General features: G+C 51.4%; 1 protein-coding gene across 1 annotated transcript; it reads right to left on the bottom strand.

The window, feature by feature from the left end:
* Positions 1-7,145: 7,145 nt before the first annotated feature.
* On the bottom strand, positions 7,146-10,826 carry HOXA11 (homeobox A11). The gene is made up of 2 exons (XM_003788530.2): positions 10,046-10,826; positions 7,146-8,650 (listed from the first exon to the last, which is right to left on the bottom strand). Exons 1-2 carry the CDS (start codon positions 10,755-10,757, stop codon positions 8,418-8,420), a joined length of 945 nt encoding a protein of 314 aa, XP_003788578.1. The 5' UTR covers positions 10,758-10,826; the 3' UTR covers positions 7,146-8,417.
* Positions 10,827-11,114: the final 288 nt, after the last annotated feature.

Here is an 11,114-nt window from a genome sequence, read left to right on the forward strand (position 1 = left end):
CGATTAGCAATCCCCCCTCACCGCGGCGGGCGCCCACAGCCAATCCCGAGCCAGAGTTCCCGCGCGACCACTCCCAGTTTGGTTTCGTAGGCGCGGGGCCGCTCTCCGAGGGCGCCCTTGGAGCCCGCGATTGATATAAATATGTAATCTATATTGATGGGCCAGGAGACGCACGCCCAACACATCCGCCTGAAGTCCGGGAGCTGTGGGGGCTGCCCCAATGTGGTTGGTGGGGGACCTAGCCGCTGGGTTTGCCCCGCCCCTACCCGGACGTAAGTCCTATACGAGGGTCTGTTTGAAGCGCCCTTGGGCCCCGCGCCGTTAACAAGTGGGGTGTTTATGGTGCGCGCCCGGCCCGACTTGGGTGCTCACTATCCTGTTACAGAAGCGGCCACTAGTCCCCAGCGCTCTGACAACTTAAGCGGGCCTTGTCGGAGCCTCAGGCTCTTCCCATTCACCTCTGGACCTGAAAATAGCTCCATCTCTGAATTCTAGCTCCCCAAAGTGGCATCCCTGATCGTAATGCTGCCAGGATCCTCAGAGTATCCGGGCCTCTACTTCCCGGTCCCACACAGACCCCCGCCCCAATGCAGTAGCTATTCCCTGGCCCCTAAGTCCCCAACACTTCCCTCCTCTAATCTATATTCCAGTTAGAATTCTCTCCAGTGTGCTCACCTGGTTCACCTTCTCTATAACTCCTGTCTGTCATGGGCCTGGGTGGGCTGGCATGGAAAGACTCCCCCACTCCCACTCTGAGGTCCAGGCACCACCACCATCACCGCTACGGGACTCCAAGCTCATATGTCATTTGGGGGAGTGAAACTTTGGTCCCTTGGTCCTTGGCCTGCCTGAAGAAGAGAGAGACCTGAAAGGGTGCACCCAGCAGGAATCTCTGCGATATGATTCTGCTCTCCTGTTAGCCTTGGCAGTAATAAGCTCCTGGAGGTTATGACAAGAACTAATGTCACTATATTCCTCCCTCTCTGTCTCCTCCCCTTCTCCCCCTCCTTTCCATACCCACAGCTGGGGCAGTCTTTGCTCCCATGGTGTGCGCATTTTAACAAGGCCCTGGGTGAGGAAATCCATTCCCTGCCAGACCACGCTGGGCTCATGGCCCTGTTATAAGAGTCACAAAGCAGGCCCTTTGCTCAGGGGACTCCAGCTTTCCTCAGGGTCCTCTCTTAACCAACTGGAAATGACCGGCCTGGAGCGCTAGCCCCCAAGTTTGGGCCTCAAACAAGTCTTGGGAAATTCAACATTTTCTGTCCAAATCCAGTGGAGACTAGGAGATCATTGCCTTGTCCCTGGCCTGCAGGCTACAGGTCTCCAGGATGCCTCAGGTCTGCCCACACTGCCAATTCCACTTGGAGCTGGAGTTAGTGAATATTGGGATCCCAGGAAGTATACACTCAGGCCTTTGCCTGTAGTGAGGTAAGACTTGCATCCCGGCTGATATACCGGGCACTTGGCCTCATTCCTCTGCAGTGAACCTATGCATAGAAGATGAGCCTGAGAGGACGCTGAAAGCATAGAGAGCAGATTAGGTAGAGCCCTGTCTGTGGCTTCTAACATTCGAGCAGCTGCGGGCCATGGCAGCTGTAAGCGCCGTGCCCTGGAAACAGAGCCACTACTAACTATCCTCCAGCCACTTCCACTTCGGCGTCCTGCAGTGACCGGCTCTGGGGACTGTGCATCATGGTGCAGAGGAGAAGATTAGAGAAAGAAAGAGGAAGAGGAACAGAAGGAGAGAAGGACAGGGGAGAGAAAAGAGCAGGGAAGAGAAAAGGGGAAAGAGCAGGAGAGAGCCAGTTTTCTCCAGCCTGACAGGGTCTTGAAGCTGCTGCAGCAGTGTTACAGAATCAAGACCTTGCTGAGAGATCATTAACTTTCCTTTCTTCCAGTTTCTCCGAGGTGCCCAGAGCCAAGGCAAATTCTCTGACTGAGTCCATGAAGCCAACAAATCTGAGTGCAGAAAAGCTTCAGAACACCACAGCCTATGCCCCTATCTTTAGTTTCCTGGTTCTTCCTGATCCTTACCCAGCTTACCACTTGGATGGAACTAGCTAGGACTATTGTACTCAACAGTGCCACCTGGAAATGCCACAATGCTGGGGATTGACTAGGCAACTTTGCTTTGTAGAACCATCCATGCCTCTTGGGAAGGCTCTGTCACATGGGAAGTAAGTCTCAAGAGCTTCCAGAGTTCCTTGGGGAGAATGAACTCCAGCAGGTCAGTGGACTAGAACTTAGGCCTAGAGCCCAGCTAAATGCAGAAAGCAACTTCTCAGACTTTGACTGAAGACAGGGATGGGTCAGTGGCTATTAAGAGAGTGTATCTGAGATAGTAGAGGCTGCAGAAATAAAGTGAAAAACAATGATCTCAACCTGTGTTTCTTAAGCTTTTAAGAAGTCAGGACCCTTTCAGAAAATCTAACGCAAGGAAAATGCATAACTCTGCATTCCCACGATTTGATCCATGATTTTCAAGGAGTTCACAAGACCCCTTAAAGGTTTCTCCTTGGGTCCTCCAGGACTCTCCTGGGACTCAGGGGCCTTGCCAATTTCCCTGGTAAGTCAAGCTGGGTGCCCTGCTGCAGACAGCTCAGGCAGATCAGGTCAGGGTCCTGTAGGGCAGCCAAATAGGCTTCTAGGCTGGATAGGATCCAGGAGCGTGCAAGGTTACAAAAGTCAATTTGGTACTGCATCTGCCACAAATGGCTGCGGAGTGGAGGAGCTGGAAGGCCTGCTATGGACCTCGCAGACCATGGCATTGGCACTTGGGTCTTCAGTGACCTTTGTGGAGAGCCAGATGTGTTTCTGTAGCGTGACTTTTTCCCTCTTATAATAAACCAAACAGGATGTTGGGTTTGTGCTTTCTTGCTTTTTTAAAAAAAGTGCTTAAGTCCATATGGGAGCCCCTCTCAAGCCCAGGACTGCCTTCCAACTCCCAGCGGGGCTTGCAGAGAAGGGCTGCAGAGAGACTGCGGGTTCTCTCTGGCGCAGACTGGCCTGCTGCTGCTAGTTCAAAGGAGAGGATACCAACACAGTAGAAGCTCAAGTTAAACATCTCAGAGTGCCTCATCGGCTGGCTCTCACAGTAGCTGGGGGAGCCCCAAGCATCCCCAAACAACCCCAATGCTCCGTGACTCCCTGGACTGTAACATTGAGGTGTTTGCTTCCTCAATAAAATATTCCGTTTATTAATTGCCTCGGCTTTGCCAAGGTTCCCCACCTCAGAGAGATTAAGGAAAGCAATTCAGTTGCAGCACGGGTCGGGTCGGCTTCTGGCCACTCTGCTCTCCATCTCGTTCCTTTGCCTTCTTTCCCTTTCACCATTCCTCCCAGCTGCTGAATTTCCTCCTCTCCCTCAGGATGCCTTTGACCTAAAACACTTGGTGACTGCTTGCCTCGACCAGGCCTTGCACAGGGTAGGCGGCTGCCGCCAGACTCCAACATTTATGTGGAAGTAAATGTTGCCCACTTCTACCTGGATAAACTGCTTGCCCCACTAAGCCAGAGTAAAGGCCAGGCAGGGAGAAAGGCCTTTGTCAAGGATTACACTGCAGTTCACTAGGTAGCAGATTCCGCCTCTCGACTAGGCCCTTGTAAGTGAGGAGAAATAAACTGCCGGTTCACGAAAAAACTAAATTCTTAGAAAACAAAACAAAACAAAACAAAAAAATGAGTAGATCCTGAGATTGAGCTAGTCAGTAAACAATTTGTGTCTGGAGGTCAATCTTAATGCTTTCAGGACTCCAAATTATCCGCGGGTCGTGAAGTTGGGTTATGGCCCCAGAGAAGAAAAATAAATGCTGCTTGCACATATTTGGTTTTAACAAAAATTCAGGGCTTCTCTGATTTATGAATTTTCACATACAGAATTTTCTTTTTGAATAGTTCAAGAATTTTCCCCATTCTTTTCCATTCATCTTTAAGAATGTCAACATCTTCAGCTTTGAATCCATCAGGTGCAATCTAGCCCTGAAGAGCATACTTTAAAATTTTTTCTGAATCCAACCACTGACCTTGCCCTTCCCCCAATTCAGGGAGTGTTCCCGGGCCTTTTCACACACCCCTTGAATTGCAATATTTTTACTTTTGTCCACAATAAACTGCCTCTGGCCTTGAAACTGGAGGTGGCTCTGGAATTATAGGGACAGTTCTGACTGCAGAGAGCAGCTTATCGTGTGGGCACTCACTCCTTCCTGTGGTTGCCTTGTTCTGGCATAGTTTGGGAGCCCAAGCCCAACAAAGACTTGTAACTTTGATAGGCAAAATAAAGATACACACAAGGGGTAACTACTTTCTCTGGGAGTCTCCTTATTCATCCACGCACTGTGTATTTGGAAAAGAAAAGCTATTTTAAGAAACCAGTAAAAATATTGGAGTAAAAATTTAAATATAGGAGAAAGAGGGAATTTGAATCTGGCCACCAAAATGTTAAGTGTATTATGAATATTTAAAACCTGTTTATGACAACTCTTATGGAGGTGCTCAGAGTTTATCCTCCATTCCAGCAATTTTCCGTATTTGCAAAATATCCGAAAGATCTCATTTTCACATCTAAGAAATTGTTGCAAAATTCCAGGGGAGTTTATAGCAGCAAATTCAAAATATGCAATACAGAGACTTCTCCTTGGGTATCCTCAAAAATCAAATGCGGTCTTTTCTGAATTGGCCTTTTTCACAACAAAGATTTTCCCTTGGCTGCTAGGCCGACCTGGAGACCTACCTAGTGGGAAGCCAACAACCTCCAGAACGTCTGGGGGAATAAGCCTACCCCAGCGGCGGCAGATTACCACCCCATTGTTTAAAGTAGAAACTTCTATGCCCCCCCCACACACACACTGCCTCTTTTTCTTTTTCTTTTCTTTCTTTCTTTCTTTCTTTTTCTTCCTTCTTTCACTTTCTTTTCTCTCTCGCTCTTCCTTCCTTCCTTTCCTTTTGATTCTTTACTCTGTCTTTCTCTTTCTTTTTCTCGCCCTCCCACAACACCCTATTTCAGCACAGCGGGACCTCTTTTGCCTGGATGCTTCCCATCCCCAGCTCATTCTATTCTGAATATTTCACAAAATCAAAAAATCGCCTTGGGTTAAATGCTTTCGCGGGGAGCTGAAATCCTCAACTTTTCCACTTAGGCCTTCCCCTGTTTTCCAACCCTAGAGAGCAATGGGAGAAGGCGTTGTAGCCAAACGCCCGCCTATCGCCTATCGTGTCACCCCACAAACCCAGCCATGTTCCCGAGCCCTGTTCAGCCATTAGCCACCTCCCGACTCCCGCTCCAGACACACTGAAATGGCTAAACTTTGGCCTCTTACCTTGACACATTTCCGAAATCACTGCCAAAGGGGCAGCTGGCTTCTCCACGCGGCGACGCCTGCGGGGCCTAGCGAATGCGTGTTGCTTTAAACTACAACACCAACCACTTCTTGAGAGTGAGCCCCCTTTTTTTGACGCGAAGAGTAGAGGGACAAGTGAAATAATGTACCGTGCTGCTCTTAGTATCAGAAGCGAACAAAGGCCAAGAATCACGCTGGGGTTCCCGGCTCCCTGGCGGCTTTGACATTGATCGGAAGTGCGCCATCTCGTGGCGGCTGAGCGCCTAGGCCCAGCCCGAGCTCCAGCACCGAGCCGAGAGAGGGAAACCGGCTCCGGCAGAGAGAGCGAGTGAAGGAGAGGCAGTACTCAGTCCGCTTCTATTGAGATCTCATTTTTTACATCTAAGAAATCGCTGCAAAACCCCAGCCGGGTTTATAGCGGCGCATTCCAAATATGCAAATTGGCCGGCCGGGACGGGTTTACGACCACATTGTCATAGCCATCAGAGGATGGGCTTTTATAGGGCTCAGAAATCAAACCCGCGCCAGTCCGCCGCCTCCCCGCCCGCGAGCAGTGCTCCTGGCTAGACTCTCTCTAGCAACTTGAGAGACTTTGGTTAATTTTTAACCATCCCAAAGGAAGTCTTTCCCTAAAACCCGGCTTCCCAGCCCGCCCCCTCCCTTCCCTCCAGGAAGGCCCTTGTTCGTCTCAGTGTGTCTATCAACCTAGACAGGCATTCATCTCAGGTCTGTCCCACTCCTCTTTCAGCTTGATTTCCCCAGTCGCGCCAGTTAGACAAACACACAAACAAACAGAGTAGGGTCTGGGGTCTGAGGCCTCTCTCCAAATGCGACCCTCTCTGCTGCTTTGGCGCTCCTTGGGTGGCTGCAGAGAGGATGGGGTGGGCAACAAAAGGTTCTGTCCTTTCAGCCCTTCCCCTCAAGGTTATGGGTGATGTCCAAATTTAAGGCAGAAGTTCAAAGGCAGCAAACAAAGAGGAAACCAGCATTCTTTTTTCTCAAAGGGAAAAGGCTGCCTCAGCTGAGAGCAAGCACCCTTAGAGGATCCTGAGAGGCTGTCCTGCCTTGGTACCTAGACCAGGGTTCCTCTTGCTGAAGGGACCCAACGGGCACCCTACAGTGATTTTTCCCTCAGGCTTCCAAGTCCTAAGACCAGCAGGGGTAGCCTGGGGACAGACCAGTTGGCCACCTCCATACCTTCTCCAGGGCTCAGGTAAGTCTGCGGGGATGAAGTCTAGGCCCTAAGATGCCCAATCCTAGGTCTCCACTTCCCACAAGGATGTGGCCAGACACTTTGACTTTCCTACCCTGGTTTCTAGCATAGTTGATTCCTGACTTAGTAATTGTCTCACCACTTAGGACCTTCCAGATAACTTGCTAGTAAAGGGGACTGTTGGAAGCTGACATTTGGCAGTAAAAGGCTAGCAGGGAGAGAAATGTCACACCAGGACCTGATACTCAAGTTTCCATTGTCTTTATTTTCCTTCTGCCCTGTTGCCTGTATACATTCTGTGACACACATGGTAGGTAAGAACAGAGAAAAGACCAACACTGCCACTACATACCGAGTCACCAGGCATTTCTTAACACAGAGAGGCAAAGGAGATTCATCGGGAGGGTGCCTAGCATTCCCAGATGAGGTCTCCAGGCTCTGGAAGGCTGAACTGCCTCCAAGCATTTCCCTAACACTTTCCAAATGTTGCCAGAGATTAAAAAGATCATTCCCAACACCCTTCCCACCCCCTCCAACACTCCAGAGGAAATCAACTAATGGCAAGAAAAAAAAAAGTAATCAAACAAAGTTGGTTATGGTTCCTTTATTTACAAGTCTTTTGAACACCATCCCTGTATGAAGCGTACATTCAAATATTCTTAGCAGTGAGCGAGTTTAACCATGGAACACTGTAAACAGATAGAGCCTTTAAATATTTTCATCATCTTTTTTTCCCTCTACATTGCATCTTTAAAATTCGCTTTGGTTCCTTCAGGGAAATATATATATATATAATATAACATTTATCTTTTAAAATAATTCCACATCACTCTCAGGCCCTTGGAAGGTCTCCAGAAGCTTCCAAGTTCAGTTCTGGAGCAAATGAGGGTATAGTCTGGCACCGGAACCAGGTGTTTAGGGAAACTCAAGCCCCTCATAGCTATAGCTGGAGACCTGCTGGCCAGGCCCACTGCTCCCATGCTGGACACCAAGCAAATCCAAGCTTCATTAACTATGGTGGCGATTTTGTCAAACTGCTGCACCCCCACCCCAGGCATTTCCTGCAGAGATCTTCAGAGCCAGAGTTCTTTTGGTTTTTCGATGGATGTCTTCCACCTCAGGGAACAGTCCACTATGCAATCAGGCTTTGGGCATGAGTTGTAGGCTGGGATGAAGGACATCCCACCACCACCACTGTTTGATAGAAAGAAAGGCCAGGTGGGCTGCAGGAGTTAGCAACTGGGAACTTAGGCCTGAGATAGTGCAGTGGGTGGCTAAGAGGAGTGGACGGACACTAACGCCACCTGGAATAGATTTCTCTTCCCATAAGGATTTGCAGCCCTCTCCCACTCAAAGCCACCTCTTAGTCCAGTCGCCTTTCACATTGGCTTTGGAAAGCAGCCTCATTCCGGGCATCTAGGAAGCCTCCCCCTTCCTACTACCCCTGTCCCCAAGTTGAACTAGGCTTGGAGAATGCACAGCTTCTTGACTCAGGGGTCCCGGGGGTGGGCAGCCTCCCACTGGGGAGGGTGGCCTCCAGGGGATCTGGCAGGGGGCCCAGTCCAGGGTAGAGACCACACCCAGCCTGAATCTCTGCTGGCTCCAAGAGTGAACCACCAGGGGTCCCAAACCTTTTATTTTAGTTGATGCAACTCTTAGAATCCAATTGTTATTAGGAAACAACCACTGAGATCTTAAACAAGAGAGTTCCAGGCAGACTCCTGTGGGGCTATCTCCACATAGCCTCCTCTCCCTTGCATACCTTTTTTCAAAAGTCACCATGTGGCTTGACCTTGTCAAGGGCAAAATCTGCATATCATCTCATGTGTATGAAGCCCCCCACCCAAATCCAATCAGCTGGAGCCTTAGAGGAGTGGATTAGCTGAATAGTACTGTAAACGGTCTCTGTTAATTTTTTTTTCCTTCATCCTTCTGTTCTGAAACCAGATTTTAACTTGACGATCTGTGAGGTTGAGCATGCGGGACAGTTGTAGTCGCTTCTCTTTGTTGATATAGACACTGAAGAAGAACTCCCGCTCCAGCTCTCGGATCTGGTACTTGGTATAGGGGCAGCGCTTTTTGCGGGTGCGTTGGCCACCTGTGGAGGTAGAAAGCAGGGGGTGAGCCAGGCATGGGGGCGGCAATCCACCAGAGCCCCTGGTTGAGAAAGGCTGGCCACAGGGAGGTCCAGCCCAAGCACTCTCAAAGTCTCCCCGGGTCCCTACCTTCAGTCTCCCACTGTGGCCTGGTGACCACAGCAGTGGGAGGCTCAGCCCCAGATAAAAGCCAGCTCACTAAATAGGCCCCCCAGGGAAGCTGCTTTGCTGCCCCCAGAACAGAAAGGAGGGCTTCTCACAGCAACAGGCAAGTTTGCGCTGCATAAACCTCTTTGAAAGCAGCCGAGTCACGGTTACCGGCTGCCTTTTTCCCCCCCGCCAGACTAAACAAACAGCCTCTTAGGGACATTTCACCTTCCAGCACCTGGACTGCCTGATCGGATCCTAGGCAGTAAAGGCGGCTCCAGCCCCGGTCTTTCCCGGTTGCAGCCATGACTGGCCTTGTATAACATGTGGGGCGGCTGCTGGGTCTTTGTCAGCCAGAGTTCTGGCCACCAGCTCCTGCCTTCCAGGCCGACCCCATGAGGTGGGGAGGTGGCAGCCGAAGGTCCCTACCTCAGGCCTTTGCAGGGCACCAGGGCTACACAACCACCCTGTTCCCTTGGCAGAGCAGGGGGTGCTACTTTAGGCAGGGTATAGGGAAGAGGGGCTTCCCAAAGCTGCTGGCAGGCTGTGCTTGCTCCCCTTTAAAAAGAAAAAAGAAAAATACCCACAAAATGAGGGGAAAAATCCCCACCTCGCTAATGACAGATTGAATAACAATTGTGAAAACATGCAGTGGGACAGAAGGCAGCACGTAATTGCCACCGCGCCAGAGGAAAATGGCTTCCTTTGGACAAAAAGGCCAACTTTGGGTTAATTTGTTTCTTTTAATATATTGCTAGAGCTAAGCGGGCTACTTTATCTGTTAAACGCTCTCCTACCGCCATCGTTAAACAGCGACGCCTTTGAATCCCGGCCGGGACTGAAGTCCCGGCGCAACACATGGCTTTTATAAAAATCTCCGGATTACCTCGCTATCAAAGGCTCCCGGAGCCCTTGCAGGGGGAATTTACAGGCGCCCACCTCCAGCTCCCTAGCCTGGAGCTGGCCCCGAGCGGGGTCGAGCTGCCGGGTTTGGGAGCTGAGAAGGGAAAAAAGGGAAAAGGGGAGTTGTTTTTTTTGCAGGCATGCCTTGGCCGGTGGGTATTTCACGGCCAATTTCAGCACTCGCCACGTGATCCCGCCTTTTATAACAAAGTTTTGTTGGGGGAAACCTAAAGGCCCTTCATAAACCTTATATGCTTATAAAACAGCATATAAAAATTTAACAGCGGTGCCGCGCTAGATTTCCAACTCCCCTTTCATAAAGCGCAGAGCGCTGCCTTTATACGTACTGGAGCCGCCGGCCTTGTCTTCAGTGTGGCCGGAAGACGACTCGGGGCTGCTGCTGCTCTCCGGGCGCCGCCGCCGCTCTTTCTCCTCCGCCGCCGCCGCCTCCCGGCAGCCGCCGCCGCCGCTGTCCGAACTTGAAGTTGTCGGCGCGCCGGTGGCCGCCGCCGCCGCCGCTGCCGCCGCGGAGGTCGCCGTGGCCGCCGGGGGCCCCTTCTCGGCACTCTTGTCCCCGGGGTAGTCGGAGGAGGCGAGGTTTTCCGGGGTGCCGTAAGCCGTCTCGAAAAACTGGTCGAAAGCCTGTGGCAGGACGCCGTTCCTGCCCACGGTGCTATAGAAATTGGACGAGACGGCGGGGGTGGGGTGGTGGTAGACGTTGGCCGAGCTCTTGGCCAGCACGTCGCCAGGCACGCCGGCCGCGCTGGGCGCCTGCAGGCAGTCTCTGTGCACCAGCTCATCCGCGGAGTAGCAGTGGGCCAGATTGCCGCGGGGGTGCCATTTAGTGGCGGGCTCAATGGCGTACTCTCTGAAGGTCACTTCGCGCACGGGTTGGACCTGGGGCAGGTTGGAAGAGTACGAATATGTCATTGGGCGCGAAGACGGGGTCTGGGGCAGAAAAGAAGGGAGGCTGGAGAAGTCTGGACCCGAGACGTAGTAAGTACAACTTGGCAAATACATGTTAGAGGAGCAGGGACCACGCTCATCAAAATCCATCATTGGGCTACCTTGGGCTCTCCGCAGTAGCCGAGCTTAACATGATTCTCCACTGCAGCTGCCTCTTTGAAGCGGATCCGTGAAGTAGAAATTTGGAGACGTAAGCTGACGTGGAAATCTATCCCCATCCTTAGCAGGGAGGTGCTGGTCATGTGACCCGATGTTGAAATTGACAAGCTGCGAGCTAGTCCGGGCCTTTTTTTCCCCCTTTCCTTTTTTTCCCTCCCCTCCCTCCCCGGCTTCCTTTCTTTGTAGCCACCTCAGGGGAAGCAACAGATCGTCACTCGGTGTTCTCACCGAAAGCACGTAATCGCCGGTGTAACTCATGTTGGCTGGGGGGCCTCCCTGCGCGCCGTGCGA

Source organism: Otolemur garnettii, unplaced genomic scaffold (assembly GCF_000181295.1).
Source record: "Otolemur garnettii isolate 467f Iridium unplaced genomic scaffold, OtoGar3 scaffold00028, whole genome shotgun sequence".
Classification (NCBI taxonomy): Eukaryota; Metazoa; Chordata; class Mammalia; order Primates; family Galagidae; genus Otolemur; species Otolemur garnettii.

Coding starts and splice junctions, on each gene's coding strand:
- HOXA11 (XM_003788530.2), bottom strand. CDS start 10,757: ATGATGGATTTTGATGAGCGTGGTCCCTGCTCCTCTAACATGTATTTG. Junction 8,651..10,045: donor AGACAAGGCCGGCGGCTCCA/GTACGTATAAAG, acceptor CTACCTCCACAG/GTGGCCAACGCACCCGCAAA.